We start from the raw sequence: 21,348 nt of genomic DNA on the forward strand, positions 1-21,348 counted from the left end.
GTAGTAGTAGTAGTAGTAGTAGTAGTAGTAGTAGTAGTAGTAGTAGTTGTTGTTGTAGTAGTAGTAGTAGTAGTGAAGTTGATGTTTTCATAGTACTGTAAGATTTGAAAAGCATTTAAAAATATTATCTTATTTTATCCTTGTAATAATCCTGGGAGTAACTATTGCTATTGCAATTTTACCCTTAAAGAAGTAGAGGTTGACAGAGGTTAAGTAACTTGCTTAGGGTTAAACAGTTAGTAAGTAGCTGAGTTAGGTCTTCCTGATTCTAGTTCACTGCTCTATCCACTGCACAACCTAGTATGGAAATTCTGCCAAGTCTTCTCAGTGGGCTACATAGCTGATATATAAGAGAGGAGCCTTGAGGAATAGAGCAGATAAAACTTTTTTCAGAATATGTGTATTTCATTAAATATTTCTTAATCATATTTTTTGAAACAGCATTCATTTTTTTAAAGTTTAGAGTTCCAAATTCTCCTCCTCCCTCTTGCCCTTCACCCCTTGAGAAGGCAAAGCAATATGATACTTATTATACATGTGAAGTCATGCAAAACATATTTCCATATTAGCCATGCTGCAAAAGAAAGCATACTCACAAACAGAAAAAGAAAGTGAAAAAAGTATACTTCAGTTTGCACTCAGATTTCATCAGTTCTCTCTCTAGAGGTGGACAGTATTTTTCAGCATGGGTCCTTTGGAATTATATTGGATTATTTTCTTGATTAGGGCAGTTAAGTCACAGTTGACCATCATTAAAATATTGCTGTTATTATGTACAATATTCTCTTGATTCTGCTCACTCCACTTTGCATCAAACTTCCCAGGTTTTTCTGAAACCATCCTGCTCATCATTACTTATAGACCAATAGTATTCCATCATAACAACTTGTTGAGCCATTTCCTGATTGATGGGCATCCCCTCAATTTCTAATTCTTTGCCACCACAGACACACAAATAGCTGCTGTACAAGAGCTGCTTTGATCTCTTTGGGATACATAACTAGTAGTGGCATTGCTGGGTCAAAGGGTATGCACAGTTTTATGTAGGGCATACTTCCAAATTGTTTTCCAGAATGGTGGGACCATTTCAGAACTCCACAACAGTGCTTTAGTGTCCCCATTTTTCCCCATCTCCTCCAGCATTTGTTATTTTGTTATTTTCTCTCATGTCAGCCAGTCTGATAGGTGTGAGGTGTTAGCAGATAAGATTTTTTAATATATATGGATTCCTAGGCTATGGTTAAGAGTCTCACTGAGTGGTCTGGGATCTGGAGAGAAGGTTTTGGACTATTAAAACCTCTTCACTTTAGGTTCAAGACAAATGGGAGAATTTTGCTGATTCCTCTCACTGTAGATAGTCATTAGTAGGGCAAGTTAGTGCTTATATAAGGTATGATACACCCTCTCTTTGGTGTTCAAAGTTCTTCATAACCCTACTCATTGATTTAGTGACACTGTCCACTCCCTCCCAACTCACCCCTACTCCCCACCCCCATTCTGTTCCACAAACAAGGCACTCCAGGCATTTTCTCTGCTTGTCTCCCAAACCTGGATGCTTTTCTTCCTTATCTCTGCCTCCTGACTTTCCTAGATTCCTTCAAGTCCCAACTAAACTTTTGTCTCTTACAGGAAGCCTTTTCCAACCTCTCTTAATTCTGGTGCCTTCTGTCTTAATTATTTCCCATTTATCCTGCATATAGTTTGGTTTATTTTTTTCCCCTTGCCTCTCCTATTAATCTGAATTCCTTGAAGGCAAGAACCTCTCCCTCTTTTTATTCCCTATGCTTAGCACAGAACCTGGTACATAGTAGGCACTAAATAAAAGCTGATGCCCTCATAAGAACAGCAGATATTAGAAATTAGGTTCATTTTCAAATTTGGAAGATGAATTGGGGAGGTGTAGTACCACATGAGGCTCTTAACCAAGAATGATATAGTTACTTCTTAATGTCATTCTTTGTGCTTCTGTCTTTTAAAGATTAATATGGTAAGATCCCAGGTAGTTCTCAATCTGTCTCTGATGAGTGAATTGATTATACTGTTCTTCTTCCATCATAGGACAAGATGTTTGTTTGCCCTGCACTTCACTTGATACATATTCAGGATTTGGGACAGTAGTACCAGTTAAGTCCTGCTACTATGGTAGCTATTATCAAGTCCTTTAAAGAACATATCTTTTTTTCTCTATAGGCTTCCTTAGACCATTGCCTGTTACCAAGGTACACATTCTACTGCCCAATAGGTCCAGAATTGGGACTGGCACCATCACATTTGTCTGATGAAGGTATTTTAAGAGAAGAGGTATTTTTCTTCTCCCAGTTGTGTTACCATGTTTCAACTGCCTCCTCACCCTGAAGCTTCCCTAGCACTCAGTCTGGAGTATGCTGACCTCCCCTTCTCCCACTGGTGATTTCATCTAGGAGTGTCCATTTTGGGGACAGGTCCAGGCTATTCTTGAAATCATTCCTTCTTTAGCTGTGCTTCTGATTCCCAGAACTTTAGATGCTGGCATCATGAGCCTGAACAGGTAACTTCCCTTCCCTATCCTTATCTCCACTTTTTAGATCACTTTTATGAAAAAGTCTACATTAAAGTGTAAGTTCCTTGGAGGTAGAGACTGTCTTTTTTTTTTTTTTTTGCTTATCTTCTCATCATTCAGCATAGTCATGTAGGAAGCCCTTAATAAATGTTCCTTGCTTATCTGCCTACAGAAAAACTAAGCCTTAAAGGCTTCCTTTCCAAGAAGTCTCCTATGCATATGTCAATTATACAGAATTCCTTGAGATATATAACAACAGAAATACCTTTGCTCAATAGCCCTCTGATCATCAATGTTGAGTAAAGCATAAAAGAAAGAGACATATGCTCGACAAAGCTGTTCATGACCCTCATGTAGCAAACCCATTTTAATGTCTGAGTCTAAAAGCTATACTTTATATGCCATAAGGTGATTCTGTTTCTGTATCATATTGTGTTGACTGAATAGAGCCCCCAAGTGAAAGCAACCATGAGCAAAATTTGGGCTTAATAAAAGGGTTAACTTTCCAACACTGAGATTTTTCTAAACATCAAATAAATTTGTCTTTTGAGAGAGTGAGTTACTCATAATTGAAGTACTATTGAAGAATTTAGTAGCAGGAATTCATGCTTAAATTCATGCTTAAAAATCTAAGGACTAGATTAGATGACATCAATTCAAGACATTAATCACTTTAGGAATTCCTTCATTGGTCTTGGAAACCCAACATGAGCTACCTCATGGCAATAATCTCTAGAATTGTTACCTTATTTTTAGTGGCTATGATATAACATTTACTCAACTAGACTGTAAACACAACAAAGGCAGGGACTATATCTCAGCTCTTTTAAAATATATACCATAAAAACTGATAAATAATGGGAAATTAATGGTTGTGGACTTACCAAAATTAAATAATAGTAGTTCCAAGACTGACCATTTTCAAATACCATTTAATATGGTATCCTACAGTGATAGTGAGCTATTAATTTTGTAGCCATCTATTTAATTATGCATTCACCCTTTTGTAACATATTTTAGACCAGGAATGATAGATAGCCCTAGGCAGAATTTCAAATTAAATGAAATATATTTTCAACACCTCCCCCCATCTACATTATCCAAAATTATCAAAATATTTTCAATCAAAAGGGAGATCCATTTATAGTTTAAGCTTCTTATCTCTAATTAATCATATTAATCCCTAGGGTATCCACGGCTATTCAAATGAAATACGGGTTTTGGTACTTCTTACTTAATTGGAAACACTTTACTCTGGACACCCAAGCCCTACTGCACAGCCCTGTAATCCAAGGACTAGGTTTGCTAAATTTAGAAGGAAATATCATCAAGCACAGGTTGATATTTTCTTTCTTGCCACATTTTTTTTTTGCCTTTTGGAGGGCAATTGGGGTTAAGTAACTTGCCCAAAGTTACACAGCTAGTGTTTTTGTGTGGGTGTTAAATGTCTGAGGCCGAACCGAACTTGGGTCCTCCTGACTCCAGGGCAAGCACTTTACTCACTGCGCCACCTAGCCACCCCCCTGCAACAATATTGTAAAGTAGTATTGCCAGGTGGCAACTCAGTGGACAAAGTATTTACAAAATTATAGATTTAAAAAATTTTGAAGTTTGGCTTGTTCTAATATATTTAACAACATTAAAGTTAAGAAGCTGGTCTATAACTTCTGTTCTTATAATTTTTAGAGATATCACCTTTCTTCCAGGAGAGATAGTGTGGCACAGTAGAAAGAATAATAGACTTGGAATAAGGGAGGCCTGGCGTGGTATTTTGCCTGAGATACTTTTAGCTATGTGGCTCTGGGTAAATCACTTAACTTCTTTGGTCCTCATTTTCCTCATCTGTTAAATGGGGAGAGTATCTATCCCAGACTGTTGTAAGGATCAAATGAGAGGATTATGTAAAGCAATTTAAACCATATAAATGTTAGCTGTTAGACATTTTTATGAGTTTCCAAAAATAATAGCCAGTGGTTTTTCACTGCATTAATGATTCCCTATATCCCCTATATTTAGGAAGAGCCAGGTGGGTATCATTATAATAAATCTCTGATTAATGTACAGCTAACACTAATGATAGCATCTAAATTTATCCTCTTTTTCTAGGATGTCCTTCTCCTGTTTCTTCTCCAGCTGAGACCTAATTCTGAGTCAAACATCGGGAAATTACCCAAGGTCTATACCTTTTTATTTGGCAACTCCTAATAGAATCTTTGGGGTTTTTTTCTTTAAAAAAATGTTTAAAAATTGAAATGCAATATTTATTTTCTATCTTCCCTATAGCATCCTACGGCTAATAAATCATTTGTGTAGCCAAACACAATGAAGAGCATTTAAAGGTTATTATGTAACCATATTCAGGTGACTTACCTGAAGTAATGGTCCTGTGTGAGTCCAAATTACCTCCTCTAAGGGCACTATAAATGAATTGTGATTATTACACATGTACACATTGGTGACCTGACATATACATTAAGTAACCACAAAAAGTAATTTACTCTTTTGTATTTACTCCACTATATAAAACACTAATGATGTGGCAATACTCATTGTTCCTCCTGAGGTACTGTCTACCTTAAAAGATCAATAGGTTATATCCCCAACTTAACTCAGTGTGCAGTTTGCTTATTCAGTATTTCCTCATTCCTGTCCATCAGCTTAATGAACATGTCCTCTTGTAACATAATTTAAGCTTAGACTTTGAAATTTTGAGTAAAACTCTTTATATAGGTCAAAAAATAATCATTTTGAAGGCCTTCCTATAAAATAGCACAGCACAAAGAAGCCATAGGAATCAACTTTGCCCAAATCCTCTCACCTATTAAGACTTGCTACCTAGTCCCCTCTTTTTCAGCCAGAAAGGTAAGATGACAAAAATGAAATGAAAAAGAAAAAAAATTGCAAAGAAGAGGAGATATTGTTACTATAGTTATTTTGATGGCATCATCCTGTCCTGCTGCCCTGGAGTCTGAACTAGCAATGAACCCAACCTGTCGTATTATAATATGACTTAATAATCCACTTAGAGTTCTCCCAAACAGGAGCCATCTACTCCCATATCCATGCCTATTTGAATAGAGGGGCCAGAAGTTATGGAGGGCTTTTCATATTGCACCTGTGGCTCACATACTGGCCTAGACCTAGATAAACACCATCTAGAAAAGAGTCATTCCTCTCCCCGACATTCCAAAGAGTATCTCAAACTGTCCTGAGCTAAGAGAAGTCTCACCCTTTTGTCCTCCCACCAAACAAGGCCCCCAGAGCTGTATCAAAGCCCCAGAGGAGTGCCTGGCATCCTTCTAGAGAAGTGGAAACTCCCTTTGAGTTCCCTTACAAGTTGCCAAGGCCGAACAGATGGGCATCTCCTGCCTTCTTTGTCCCTTGGCTGACAGAATTCTGAGGAATTCTTGGCCAGTCTTTGCCCTATCATAGTAAAAAATGGTATGACACCTATTCAACCTTTCCCTCATTATCCTTCCAATTATAAATCAGGTCACAGTAAAGATCTGAAAGCTGCTGAAATTTTCTGCTAATCAGCTTCTCTTCTTTGCCTTGGTCAGAGGACTAAGAGCTAAGGGCCTCCTTACCAGGTCCTGAATTCTCCTCCCCCAGTTTACACAGAGTGGTGCCAAGCAGTGATATAAGGAAATTAGGACCTACCCTCCCTCTCTTGTAGAATACAGCTCCTGCTCCATATACTTCTCTGCAGTAAATCAGCACCTTGGTAATAAGTTCTTGAATTCTCCTTTTCAAAAACCAACCAAACCATAGGAAGTAAGTGAGCTTGGCCAAAGCTTCACACCTGGCATACTACCTGTGCCAACAGCTACATAGACTTCCCTTTAGACCACTCCCATCTCTGAATAGTACAACAATCCAACTAATTTAGCTTGTTTTGAAATGGCTTACAATTAAATAAATTGATTTTGATACATAAAAATATTAAAAATTGTTGGCCACTCCTCCTAAATCTCTACTAGGATTCTTTTTTTTATTTTTAATCTATTCTTACTTATTCACTTTCCTCCCTAAGTGGCCTTCTTCAATGCATCATAGTAAAATTGTCTATATCCTTTAAAAATTTTTTCCATCATGGATTGGAAATCAATTTTGTAAATTAAAGAAAAAGGAAACATGTTGCTGATAATTTGAAAATAAAATCCTCAATATTACTAATAATATTCTGAGGTCTCACCTCATACTTATCAAATTGACAAAAATAATTAAAAGCAATAAAACTTAATGCTGGTAGTGTTGTGCAGAAACAAGTTCACTCACTCCTTACTGATGTAACTGATTACTAGCTATACTGCTTCTGGACCTCTCAGAATTTTCTGTCATGCCTTAGGGGCCACATAATCCCTCCTTTTCATCTTCCTTGTGGTCTTCTCCCATTAGATTTTAAACTCCTTGAGGGCAGGGGCTGTCTTTATATTTGTATCCCCAGTTTAGCACTAGGTCTGGCACATATTAGGTGCTTAATAAATGTTTATTCATTGACAGTTTACTGACTGAAGTAAAAGTTACATAAGGAATCAAATCACTTGTTACACTGATACATATGTATAGAAAGATATTAATAATATAAATACATATATCCGTAGGCAAGTGTTGTTTGTTTAAATAATTTCTTAGCTGCATTTTTTGTAACTTTTTTTAAAAAATGTAAGCAACTTATACATTCAGCAGCAGGATAGGGACTGAAACTGTGATTTTATTGTTATGTCATTGTTCTTCAGTTGTGTACAACTCTTCATGACCCCCTTTGAGGTTTTCTTGGCAAAGATACTGCTGGTTTGCCATTTCCTTCTCCAGCTCATTTTATAGATGAGGAAACTAAGGCAAAAGGGTTAAGTGACTCGCCCAGGGTCACACAGCTAAGTAAGTTTCTGAGAAAGAACATTTGAACTCTGAAAGATGAATCTTCTTGGCTGCAGGCCTGGCACCCTCTGTGCCACCTAGTTGCCTTTCAGTATTTTAGGGAATTCCCAAATAAGGAAACTCCCTCTACCAACAAAGATCTGCACCTTCTCTGCAAACTGCAGTTTTAAGGAGTGTCCTAGAGTACTGAGAGGTTATATGACTTGCTCATGATCATACAATTAGTATATATCAGAAAAAAGGGCATGAGCTCATATCTCCCTGCCTCTGAGGCCAGCTCTCTATTTACTACATTAAGCACACACACACACACACACACACACACACACATCTGGGTAGAGCTGCTTGTTAAAAACTCAGTGTTAGCATTTATACTTTGGAAATTAGCAAACACTACCAATCAGGACTTGATTTATTGTTTTCATGATTGTTTAGATTTACAGAGAAGGAGAAAATATTGATAATTGAGATAAAGTTAAGAGTGTGTTGAGCACTTTTTTTTCAGAGAGTTGGTTGTTAAATATTTACTAGTACATGCCTTACTATAATGCAATTAAAACAAACAAGCATAAGGAAGATAAACAAATCTAGAGCCTCTATGAAACAATGGAAGCAGAAAAAAAAACAGAAGAGTGCAAACTTACTTAGGGCCATATAAAAGGAAATGTGGATGAAAACGAGCAGACAAAGAATCAAAATGAATGAAAATTATAAATCCATTTATGTGCTGAAATTAATTTATTTAAACGTAAATAGTTTAGTTCTACTGATGTTTAATATTAGGTTCAAAATGGATCATTTATTAATTGAAAAAGAAATTAACTTTAAAATAAATTTCATTATTAAATCAGAAGTCAGAAGAAAAATGATAACAAATAGAAATGTTAACTATGTATATAACAAGAAGGTAGTAGAGCTCCCTCTATTGAATTATATTTGAGAAAATGTGCCTTTATTTAAAATTAACATGTTTCTATCATCATTATTGTCATAATAATAAATGAAAATATTCTTTCCTTTATAAGTCCATTACTACAATTCCCTCATATAAAGTCTAAAAAGAAATACATATTTTAATTTCTAGGAATAATTTCATATATTATATTATCAAATCTTTACCACTTCAGTACTGGCATTTTCTTATTTCTATTTCAAGATTATTTTAAAATATTTTTTTATATTATTTTTAAAAGTACAGTTTTCAGTTTATGCTTTTTCTAACAAGTGTGAGCTAATAAAACTCAACAAACAATACTCCTTATTCACTAATATCAAATATTCTAATATGAATATACTTCCCAATATTTTAGTGATGTATGAAATACATCTACAAATGTAAATGTAATGTAACATAATTTATGCCATCAGCAAAATGAAAATTACCACAGAGTTTAAATGTTTCCTAGTATGAATAAATTAGCTCTATTATATTATGGTTGCACAATGGAAAAATGCTGATCTAGAAGTATGGATCCACTTAACCATGTCAGCATTAATTGACTGGCCTATGGAAATTAAGCAGTAAAATTAATTTTTTGTTGGTTATCACGGAAGTAGGTTCATGGTACTCTAGTTGTCTTGGAAAACACTTTGAAACCAGTTCCAAGTTCTTTTTAACTAAACATTATAGAACTGTTCTAAACAATGATAACCTCCAAATCACACCCTGAAGCTCTACTCCTTTCACTATTTTATCAGTTCCTTTAGAAAAGAGCCATCTCTCTAATCTGTAAAAGGAAAAAAAGAGAACAGCTGAGCTGATGCAGTGCTTGTTTTAATAAACGGATACTGATTTGCCATTCTAGTGTGATAAGAAATGCAATTTAATCTTAGACTATGCAGACATTCCTCAAAGAATCATCACATTAGAGTACTAGATTAGCATCCACTGGGATAGGGCTGAGTGAGGATGAATCCACCCACAGTAAAACTAAATATTTATTACCTCTTTTCATAGGTCTACTTGCAAAAGTATTATTCATATTTTGAGTTGTGCCCCTTTTTCATCATCTTTAAGCTTACAAACATGAAAACTGTTTACAAGATTATGCTATAAATCATATAACTAACATAAAAATTCCTCTCAAAAACTATGCAAACCTCCCTCAAGTAAAGAAAATGTTTGTGAAGGTTAAAGTGCATGTACTACAAACTTAAGCATATCGCACCAATTCCAAATAGAAGTCATCTAATTACATGAATTTCCATGCTAGCATATTAATGGTACTGATTTATAAACAATGCATAAGTTTTTGTTTTACCTTTAACACATAATTTTTGAAAGTTCTCCATTTCTTTCATATAATTTTTCTATAGAAGTAGCTATGAAATAAATTTTCTTACTTTTAGATGTAACAAAAGTAAAAAAAAAAGGAATAATATTGTGAGAATTCTATTAACTAGCAGAGAGCACTGTTTATACTTTTAATAGATGGTGACTTTTCGAAAACCTTCTAAAAATCCTGACAAATATTTTATTTTAAACTGTTGAGAAAGCCATAAAATGGCTCTCTTCAAAATACCGTCGGGTTTTTTTAAAGTGCTTCCCAAAGTTTGCCAAAGGGTATTAATTAGTTCTCCCATATAATTCATCACTTATCATACCTCCAATGGACAAACAATAATGAGATTCTTCACTGCTAGTGTAATGAAGTACAATGTCAATAGTGTTAGGAATCACATGATGCCTCTTATCTTGGCTTTTATAGCAGGGTAAACACAATCTGATTCCTAGTGTGGGTAGGAATTCTAGACTGATGAGAATGTGGATTCAAACTAGCACACCTTTAAACTACTTTTAAAAGTTTCAGCTTCTGATCAGAGAGTCATAGTCATAGCAAGCATTCTAGGGTATGCAGCCATTTTCCACTCATATCACTGATTCTTCCCTGCTCCTCAAGAGAGAACAAGGGGTTGATCACACAGTAGCTTTGATCTTGCTCAGAATTTCAGTCTATGTATGTGTACATTTTATTTGTATATTTTCTTCTTTCATATAAGGTTTAAAATGAGTAAAGAAGGGTTTCAAGAAAGAGAATATGAAGTTACAGAAAATGAGTCATTAATATGACTTGATCAACGAGAAACAACAATTTGTAATGGAAATGATCTCATTTTTATATTCATACTTATATTTGAAGGATTTTCAGTGATATGGGCAAATCCCTCCACTGATAAAGGTCACAAAGACTCTATATATTTTAGTAGGTGACCTTTTCTGTAACCAAAATATTTCTATCCCTACAGCCATCTTGGTGATGAGTCTTTGTAAATTTTTATTAATGAACCCTCTATTTCATACCTAAATGAAAATGTTTAAGGACCTAAGATAGAAAATTCATTTGCTTTTTGAAATCCCCCTCAGAGACATTTATGGGAATACTAAAAATTTGAAATGGCAATATTTTGGTTTTTTGGAAGTATGTCATCAAGTCTTATGACAAATATGAACATATTGGCCAATGCAATTTTTGTTCAACAGCTTCATGTTCATTATCTTTTTCGTCCCACAAATATTGACCTTTAAAGACATGAGAGAAGTTATTCATGTGGTTAGAAAGAAAAAAAAAAGCTATGTTATCCTATTATTTCCAATTTTTCTACTTTACAGATAAATCAAACCTAGTTCTAGGCCTTGTATCCCTACAAAAACACAATTCAAATGCCACAATGTAAAGACTGCATAGGATTTTTAAAATATTCAAACAGCAACATATTATAAAACCTCTTCTTTCTGCTTTTATTTGGACAAATGACAGATGACTTAATAAATATTTTATTCTAATGTGTGTCGTGGAGGCAAAATGAACTGTGGGTGGTGGAAGCATGCATTTTTCATTCAAAAGGAATGGTGCTTGAGTGATACTGTTTGGGTGATTTACTATTTGGGTTACAACTTTGTGGAGCTGTCTGTGCCTAGGACGTACCCCCCAAAAAATCAATGAGAAGAATGCAATTGAGATGCAAGGTAGGTTCAGGAAAGACAAATATGCCAAGTTCTTACTGCTTTATTTTTAACTCCTCTAATTCAGCATTCAGACCCCCTAGCCACCGCCACTATCACCTTGATCCAATTCCCTTAGGAGCCAAGTTCAAACTTTGTCAATTTTAGCATTACTCAGCCTAATACAGGGGTACACAAGATTTTCTGGTGGCACATTCTCTTTAACTAATATATCTCTGATGTCATCAAATTAAAGTGTTCCTGATAGGCCCAGTCCTTTAACATTAAAGTAACTCTATGTTAAAGAGTTACTCTTTAAATAAAACCCTATTTTGTATGAAAATGATTGAGGGCATACCCACAACCTGTAACTAAGGAAAAGTTAGAAGAGACTTTGCTGCACTGCAATTGTCTCAATTCTAAATAATTCTGAATCCTGGCTCCTGCTTCTTGACCCTTCCACTTCTGTGATTCTGAATCTACAACCTCAGAGTGTTTTCAAGGCTTTCTTTCAATTCCAGAGTCATAACTAGAACATTGTGTTCCTAAGTCAAATCCCCAAAACATTGTCCTATCCTTTCTGGCCCACCCCATTCCTTACTCCATGTTCTTCTCAGTGATGTGCAGTACCTCACCTATCACCATCTGACACAACTATACCCTTTTCTCTCCATACTCATACTGGAAGAGACTGAGGACAATGAAGCAATATTAATGGTAAGGAGCAACTTCTTTGTGAGAAAGTGCCCTGTACACCCCTTTCCTGATTGTACATGGCAGCTACACTCTCCCTTTCAGTTGAGTCGCTGGTTTCAATTGCTCTGGTGTCCTTCCTTGTTCCTATATTTTCTTTTCTTCTTTCTTATCTTCCTACCTGCTAAGGTTCCAAAGCATAGTGAAAACAGTAGAATCTCTTTATAGTAGTAATATGTTACAATCAAAAAGGCATTGCATCTGAAGTCAGAAGACCTGAATTCAAATCTCAACTTTGGCACCTTCTATTTGTATGACTTTGAGCAAATCACCTCAAGTCTTTGGACCTCAGTTCCTTCATCTGTAAAAGAAGGGACTTTGCCTCAGATACAACTAGGGTCCTTTTGCTACCTTAAATCTATGATCCTACAATCTCTCTCCTGTAATTGGGGGCTGATAGATTGTTTATCTAGAAGTTTCTGAACTGTTAGATGTAAGCAGTGAGACTAAAAATGATTCAAGAATTGTGGTCACAACAACCAACCCACTCTTCTAGGCCTTTGTCCTACTCTCAGACAAGGAGAAAGTCAAATCTTGGCCTATTCTTCTACTTGTCCTTTGGAACTACTGTCTCATTATCCTACTCTCCCTTTATAGAATCGTCTGCCAACTCAGAGATGTCCTAAACAAATGACAGAATTATCTAATAATCCAAAGCCAAGCTTCCTGTTCATCAATTAGTGTCAGGCCACAGGCTGCCTCTGGCCCATACCTCTGACTAGTTCAGGGAAGAATTTAAGAATGGGATTGGATTAAGGAATCTCTGAAGCCTTTCCCAAACAGTCTAGATAATAATATAGGTTTTCCTGAAGGTGAGGGGTGGGAGAGCAGAGGGCATAGAAGAAACTCAGGCTTGGCCCCAGAGCTACAGAAACACCTGATGAGGCTAAGTGACTTTAACAATCAATCAACAAACATTTATTAAGTGCCCTTTAGGAGCCAGGTCTTGTGATAGGTGTTAAGGATAAAAATAGTGGGTCTCTAACCCCACAATAACATTTTCCTGGAACTGCTGCTACCAAAAAAAAAAGTTATTAAAAAAAACACTCACAATGAAAAGAAAGTTTTAGAGGTGAATACTTTATCACTACTTAAGTACACTACTCTTCTAAGTGTTTTGAGACATATATTTAGTCAAGTCATAATAATAGGACTAAAGAGTAGAAAGCATTGAAAGGTCAGTTTTCCCACACAGAAGAAATCAGCTTTCTGATTTCCTCCAGGCTTTCCTAGTATTTTTCTGGGGTGGGCGTGGAGAGTTGTCAAGAATTATACAAAGAGGGGCGGCTAGGTGGCTCAGTGAGTAAAGCTCCAGCCCTGGAGTCAAGAGGGCCTGAGTTCGGTTCTGGCCTCAGACACTTAACACCCACCCCCCACCCCCCCCCCCCACACACACAAACTAGCCATGTAACCTTGGGCAAGTTATTTAACCCCAATTGCCCTCCAAAAGGCAAAAAATAAAAAAATTAAAAAAAAAAGAATTCTACAAAGATAAGAAAAAGGCAGTATCTACATTGAAGAGACTACAGCCTCAGCAATGAATTGAAGTATAACTCCAAAGGACTTAAGACTGAAGGAAAGTTATATTGTGTTTAGGGTTCAAATGTCTGGAAATATTATATTTGTAAGTGTAAAGCATTAGCAGTTACCAAGATGTTTTCTAAAATATTAGAATGAACTATTTATTCTAGGACTTATTCCCAGAAAATTTTGTTTTGTGTTCTTGTTGACACAAATTATGATTATTCTTTAAGTCTTTTATGGACATGATTACAATTTCTGTTTAACTCAGTGAGACAGTAGGAGCTGGAAGGGAAAGCCTCTTACATCAAAATACTTAAGTGCCTCAAATAAAATTGCTTAATATTCTCCCCTGTTCTGGGAAGCATATAAGCCTCCAAAACTAGGATAGTGCTTCCATGACTTTATGAGATGAGAAGTAAAGCAGAGAAGGGGAGCAAGAAGCGAAGCTATGTAGTTACAGTCTAGTTACTTAATCTATTACTCATAATGCAACTTCATTAAAAAAAGACTGTGAATTTTGAGTCCAAAAGACTTATTTCTGTTGATATAACATATACCAAAACCAAAAATTAAACAAATACATGTGTGTGTGTTGCCATTTGGGATTATTCATGCTTTTGATTCCCTGTACTAGGATGGATAATTGAGACCTGAATGAGGAAGATAAAAGAAAAAGAATGGGGGCAGTAATGGCTAATTCCATCCTTGGAACATAAGTTATGATTAAGACTGATAAATGCTTATTGAATACTATTGTATGTTTGCTGCTGGTACTCACTAAGTATATAAGCCTATACTGTATTCTGCTCAAGATAAGAAAAAGAAAAACTAGAATTCATATGATACTTTAACAAAGAAATCATAATGAATGAAAACATTTTAACAAGAATAATGCATGTAAAAGTTAGCTATTAGAGTATTTTTCCATTTTGTACTGATACAATCAACAATATAAATAACGATATATGATACTATGTATTAAAAATAATTATATATAAAGGAGAGGATATTTAATCTCCAGGTGTAGGACAAAATATTTCTCTGGTGAAGGAGGATTGTGGAAGATGAGGAGAAATTTATATTTTTGTCTCATCTCTAACTACAAAAAAAGAATATGAAGCTAAAATATAAAACTAAAATTTCTGTCAGTTAATTCAAATATAGGTAAACATGTTTTCTGATAGTATTTGCTCAGTTCAGACTTTTTTATGTGTTTAGGAAATTGCCTGTTTGTGTGGCTCTGTCAATGAGCCAAATACATTAAAATCAAGTAGGTTTAAGTTTATACACCCCCCCCCCCAAGTATGTCTTCACATCATAGAGTTCAGTGATTTGCTCATTTTGTTTGGGTATGGAAACTCCCTACACTAATGTAACTGAGTAACTACAAATTTTCCAATTCACCTGTAACATAGTCATAGAACAATGTGCCAATGAGAGATTAAGTGATTTTCCCATGGTCATACAAATAATTTGTCAATGACAAGACTTGAACATAGGTATTTCTGATAGAAACATTGACCCTCTATATAGTACATCATACTATTGTACAGAATAACTATGACTATAGCTATATCCTTTTCAGATACAGAGATATAGACTCATATATGTATACTGGAATATATATATATATATATATATACATATATATATGTGTATATGTGTATTCCTATATTCTGTAGTTCCCCATATTTATGAGCCTGTATATTTGGAATAAGTACTATATGTGTCTAGTTAAATCCAGAGCTACAAGGAACTAAGAAGTCTTTGAAATTATTTGACACTAAGTAAATAAGCACAACAAAGGGAGGTGTGGTTGTTAAAGTTAGAAAAAAATGACTATGCAAACAGTTAAAACAAATACTATTATATGACACAAAGTAATGCTGAAAAGCTTCAATACTACTCAGTTTTTACAGGTATCACTGGTTTGGGAGATGTTTTGGAGAACTTTAAAAATTTAACAATTTTGGGGTGGCTAAGCGGCACATTGAATAGAGCACCAGTCCTGGAGTCAGGAGGACCTGAGTTAAAATCTGACCTCAGACACTTAACACTTACTAGCCGTGTGACCTTGGGCAAGTCACTTAATTCCAATTGCCCTGCTTTCCCCCCTCCAAAAAGCAAAAAGAAAAATTCTTTAAAAAAAATTAACAATTTTCCAATTAAATGTTCAAATTATTCATTGAGTATAAGAAATAAAAAGTACTGCTAATAATGTAATAAATTTCTGTTTAAAACAAGGTTTCATTTAAAGCACTGAAAATGCTATGCAAATAAATGTCTAAACAGAGCCTTACCTATGAGACGATTACAAGAGTAAATTATTGTGAAGTTGCTTCATTTTAACCATGGGAATAGAACAATATATAGTAGCTACTGTAACTATCTTCCAAAGTCATACAATGTGCATGTGACAAAGCTGAAAATGGCACAAAATTCCTGTCTTGTTGCCAGTTATATTGCACCACATGAATCTTAGAATACAGACCCTCTTGAATAATCATATTTTTAAAAATTCAGGTGGATCTTCATCTATACTTGTAAACAAATCAACAAAACCTCAAACATTCCAAATTTAAAACATTGACTACTAAGTATTTTCTACCATATTGAATGGAGCCACTTTTAAAACTTTAGTATATAGAGACAAAGGTTTTCTACTCTGAAACATTAAAAATAACATTTGCTTTAGTGTAGGAACTATTTACTGGTTGACTAAAAGCATCTTACCATTTGTGTAAAGACAGGTTAAACAATCACAATTTTCTTAAATCCAAAAGCTTTCCAAGTATGGCACCTTCTCTTGTGGAGGGGGAAGGAAGTACCAGTATATTTCTTACTAGACTCCTTATTTTCCCAATATCAGTTCCCTGACTGAAGAACTTTAATCTTAAGATATTTCTACGGAGTCTGTAGAATTATACAAAGAATAGCAACTGGGAGTTTAGGATCAACATTTCATTTTCTCCTAGGGTTAAGGCAGGATAGTGGTGGTGGTAGTAGTAATGATAAAGAGGTCTACACATGATTTTATTAGTGTGGGAACATCCCAAACTGCCTCCACCTTTCTCAGCATCTTAAAGAGTTGATGGCATTGAGAGAGAAAGTAACTTGGCCCCTGTGTGACACACAGATCTTTCTGGTGAGTCCCTTATCTACTATGTTACATGCTGCCTTCTACTTTTCCAAAACAATCTTTAAGAAGCAATTTTCCCTGACTGTGCCTATAAGGTTTTGATTTAATGTCATTAGAATGTTGAAAAAACAAAACAAAACAAAACAATTTAAACATCAGCCTGCCTGTTTTGCCCAAAGAAACTCTTTTCAACTTTTATGTCATAAAAATATTATTTAGTTTGGGACCTGAAAGGGATCTTAGCAATTATCTTGCTGGATTCATTTTAAGGATAAGGTCAAAGACTCCCAAGGTCATGCTAGGTTGGTGGCATAGCCAGGGTTAGAACCCAGGTCTCTCCATATTACCCATCTAGACTATTTCCTACTGTATCACAAGAAACATTAGATTTATATAAAAGAAAATACACAGAATAAAACAGTACAGAAACAATTATCTTGCAATTGGTTTTTTTGAAAGCATGTTTTGTTTTGTTTTAATATTACTACATTTAAAAAATCAGAACATCGACATCTTCAGGATGATGCATGCCAAATGTGAAGTCAAGGCCTGGTCTGGTAAAAACATTCACACAGGCAGAGTAAGCAGCAACATGTTACAACTGTTGTTAAACTTCCATTTTGGAATCAGTCTTAATGATAAGTATTTTGGAAAACTTCAAAAGGACAAAAATAGGTGACCCCAGTGGAGAAACCAGTTAATTGCACAGCACTACCTCAATAACCTCTTATCGTTGTAAATATAATCAGGCAAAGCCTTTCTTAAAGCAATACAAAATGTCACCACAGGCTGACGCTCTTTCTACAAGAATAATGAGACTCTCTACCTTGAATGCAGAACACATACTCCTTAGCCTTTATATTCACTTCAGTCTTGGTGATTAATATCCTCTACCCCAAAAGGTACATAGTAACATCCCATAGCAAAAGTATGTTCATAGAAGGTGTTATAGATACTAAAAGTCACAGTATGCTAGAGTGAGAAATAAAAGCAAAGGAAAAGAAAAGAGACAGTAGAGCAGTTTCACAAACTGGAGTTTTTTTGTTCTTCCAATCTGACCAAGCACTATTTAAAAAAAAAAAAATAGCTCTGGAAAGGAAATAGAAAAGAAAAAAGGGGTGGGGGTGGGAGGAGAGAGATCTAACTTTCCCAGTCCATTGTACCAGACTTTTATACTGCATTCCCACAGGGGTCAGTTTTTCAAAGCGGTCTGAAGAAAGTACATTTAGCTGAGACTTGTAGTTGCTGTGGTTGACACTGCGCTTTTCAAAGCACGCGCGCGCGCACACACACACACACACACACACACACACACACACACACACACATACACACACACTCCTCACACCTCTATCGATATTGAAGAGGGGTCTACTCCCACACAGAGGCGAGTCCAGTAACTAGGCTTCTCGGTTTTCAGGTCTGCAATATCCGACCTACCATTCAGCCTAGAAAGGAAGCCTGGCATCAGGCAGTGCGTGTGTATGATCCTGTTACTATGTGACAGTGTGTGTATTATACACTCTCCCAGTACTGTTCACGCGTTTGTGTTGTACATTTACTGCTGGCAACACAGTCCTTCGGGGCTAAAATAAATAGCGCTGCAACGACTACTGCACAGCAGGGGGGTAGAAACGTTTTAGAGGCAGAACCACTCCCTGCTTAGCTGTTCAATGTGCAGAGAAACCTGACCAGGGACTTGTCCAACACAAAATAACAACAGCAGCCGCAACGAAAGGAAAATTGGGGGGGGGGGGGAGAGAGCAGCTGGAAAGGAGGTAATCAATTAAGATTATCCCATAAAAATCATGAAATGGTTAAACTGGAAAAATTTACATGCTCATTTTTTTTCTTTTTTGGTTTGCATTTTATAGGCTTCATCTCTCTCCCACGCCACCCCCCCATTCCCCCCCCCCCACACACACCCGCTTTCTTTATCCAGCTCACTTCCCTTTTGGTCATTGGAATTGTGGAAAAGTGAAGAGATCTAAAATCTTCCAGAGTCTTTGACCCTGAACTCTTCCTTAACCTCTCCTCAGTCCATCTCCCTCTTTTCAGCTCACCCAACCCCCTCCACACACTTAAAACCCCCTCAAACTCTTGGCTTCTCTCTCCTCCTAAAAGCTAAAGATTTGTTGCAGGGGCTGTCTTCAGCCTGCCACAGGACTGCAGGTGAGGTCATTACCTCAACCAGAAAAGCAACTTAAAAAAAAAAAAAAAGAGGGAAGAGGCAAACTCCCACCCTACTCCTTTTCCGCCCCCCCCACCAAATCCAAACTCCTTTTCCCCCCCCCCCTCTTCCCCCCTTACCCCCCCCCCCCCCCCCCTCACACACACACACAACACAAACACTTCTCTTTTCCTTTTGCCTGGGAGCGGTTTGGAGGTTCTAAAACCCGTTTGATGGCTTTGCCTAGCAAAGAATTGAAGAGCTCTGAATTATGTTGAGAGCTACAAGAAGAAAGTGTGCTTTCTTTTTATGATATAAAAGCGGGAGAAATAATCAACAGAAACATCAGACATGTATAAACTTTAAGTGTACGTTGGATACAGATTTATATTTTAAATCAAATCCAAGGGTGGGAGGAAGAGGAAGCAGGAAGACTGCAACTGCCGCACTCTCAAGGAACAGTGACAGTCAAGTGGCTGCTATACCTCAGCCATAGTGGTCCGAAAGGACTTGAGCCAGACCAGAGGTGGAAAGTCAGGAAACGGTTTTTGTGTGACATCTTAGTTGGGGGTGGGGGGAGGGTTCTGAATAGTTAGACACAATTCAGAACTGTTAGCTCACTCAAACTGGAAGAACCACAAACCACCAATCCATCTAACTCTCACAAACCTAGGCATTAATAATGCCATTTCTGGTTGTGTTATTTGTAACCTTTTCCATTTTCCTCTGGTCACATACACACACATCAACGGAGGGAAAACCATATTCAACCAGCAAATGTGGGAAAGGATGCCGGGTTTTTTTTTTTTTCCCCTCTCCCCCCCTCCCAAACCCCCTCGTGTCAATTTCTTCTGATCTCCAACCTATTCTGCCAAGGGGAAGTTACTGGGGGACTCATAAAGAAAAAAAAAAGTAGCGTGTTATTATTTCTTGCCATATCTAAATGATACAAAAACTGCATGGAAGGCAATGACGTGGACATGGACACTATAGAGACACTCAGAGAGTATATGAGGGAAGAAAAAATTCGCCACTGACATAGGGATCTGAAGGGGAGAGGGATAAAGAAGTAGTCTTCTCACGATCATTCCCACACCCCCAGTTTTATATAAAGTTACTTGAGATTCAAAGAGTGCACCTGCTCGTCACCCAAACTTGAACAAACCAGCAAAGCCTGAACAGGCGGCACGAGTGACAGGTCCCAGTTCCCAAAAGAACACTCTCCTGGCCCCCCACAACCAGTTCCCTCCCTCCTCTAAACGCCTTTGCGCATAGCCCTGGGCATACTGGAGGAGGAGGTCCCAGGAAACGATCCCCCTCTTTCCCCGCTTTCTTCACCCTGGCATTATGAGTGGCCACGTTTCCGCAGCTGCTCACCTGGCCTAAGAACGGCGGCAGAGATCAGGAGGCTTACGACCAGTCGACAGGAGTGGGCTGCCGTCGGTGCCATATTCCTCCTCCTCCTCCTCCTCCTCCTCTTCTGTGTGCAAGAACACAGTCCACTTCACAGGAGGGGGGCGTCGTCCTCCAGTCCCCTCGGCAATAGTACCACTTGGAGGTTAGGAATGGGAAAGGGGGAACGGGGGGCAGCAGCTTCGCACAGACACACCGCCCCCCCCAGGATCTGAGGCTGCACCTTGTCCTCTTCCTCGAACGCAACTTTCCAAAAGCCAGTGCCACCAACTCCCCCCTCCCCCACAAAACCCCCAAAGCAGCTCCCCTCCCTGCTGGTGAACCACGAGAGCTTTCCTCCCCCCGTAGAGACAATTTAGTAATTTGCAGGTGGTCCTTATTTTCTTTAATTTCTTTCTCTTGCAATAATAGTAATCGTAATAAAAAAAAAAAAAGCCCAGGTGCTATGAACAAAATCACTGGAGAAAGGTGATGAGAAGCAGCGGGTCTTGCAGTTCTCCTCAGGTGGCAGCGGTAGCGGCAGAGGCAGTGGTGGTGGTGGCAGTGGCAGCGGCGGCGGTAGCAGCGGCAGCGGCGGCAGCAGTAGCAGCCGCAGCTGCGATCGAAGGGGAACTAGGCTCTGAGTGGTAGTGACTGGAAGGCGTGTGTAAGCTTCTCCTTCCCTCTCTCCTCCTTCCTCCCCACCCTCTCTCTCCACGCTCTCCCCCCCCCCGCAACGTCTCTCTTCTCCCCCTCCCCGCTAAACAGAGCAGGTGGTTGAAGCGCCGACTGGCAGCCTAGGGGCGCTGCAGGACCGAGCCTTGTGAGCCTGGCACTAGGAAGGCGCTAGGAGGATGGGGAGTGTGAAGCGCGCGCCAGGGATACTGGAGTAGGCAGGTCTCCACTCCAGGAGTCCCGCCCCCTCGGGAACGCGCACCGCCAATGGGAAACTAGCAAATGCTATCCCCCGAGCATCGGCTCGTCTGGTACCCTGGTGGCTCCTGAGG

General features: G+C 37.7%; 1 protein-coding gene across 5 annotated transcripts in view; it reads right to left on the reverse strand.

Moving 5' to 3' along the window:
* The window catches only part of ALCAM (activated leukocyte cell adhesion molecule), a 252,179-nt gene extending 231,157 nt beyond the window's left edge, over positions 1–21,022 (reverse strand). For 2 of the 5 annotated variants that reach the window (XM_069065305.1, XM_069065306.1), the window contains exon 1: positions 20,327–21,020. In XM_069065305.1, the coding sequence (XP_068921406.1) occupies positions 20,327–20,399 (73 nt within the window). In that variant the 5' untranslated portion in view covers positions 20,400–21,020. Of the gene's footprint in view, positions 1–20,326 lie in introns of all 5 variants that reach the window. The other 3 variants (XM_069065304.1, XM_069065302.1, XM_069065301.1) reach the window with 3 other exon arrangements.
* Between the last annotated feature and the right edge of the window lie 326 nt (positions 21,023–21,348).

The sequence above is a fragment of the Petaurus breviceps genome, unplaced genomic scaffold (genome assembly GCF_028583685.1).
Source record: "Petaurus breviceps papuanus isolate PSGF00001 unplaced genomic scaffold, PetGlider_PUasm1.0 90683, whole genome shotgun sequence".
Classification (NCBI taxonomy): domain Eukaryota; kingdom Metazoa; phylum Chordata; class Mammalia; order Diprotodontia; family Petauridae; genus Petaurus; species Petaurus breviceps.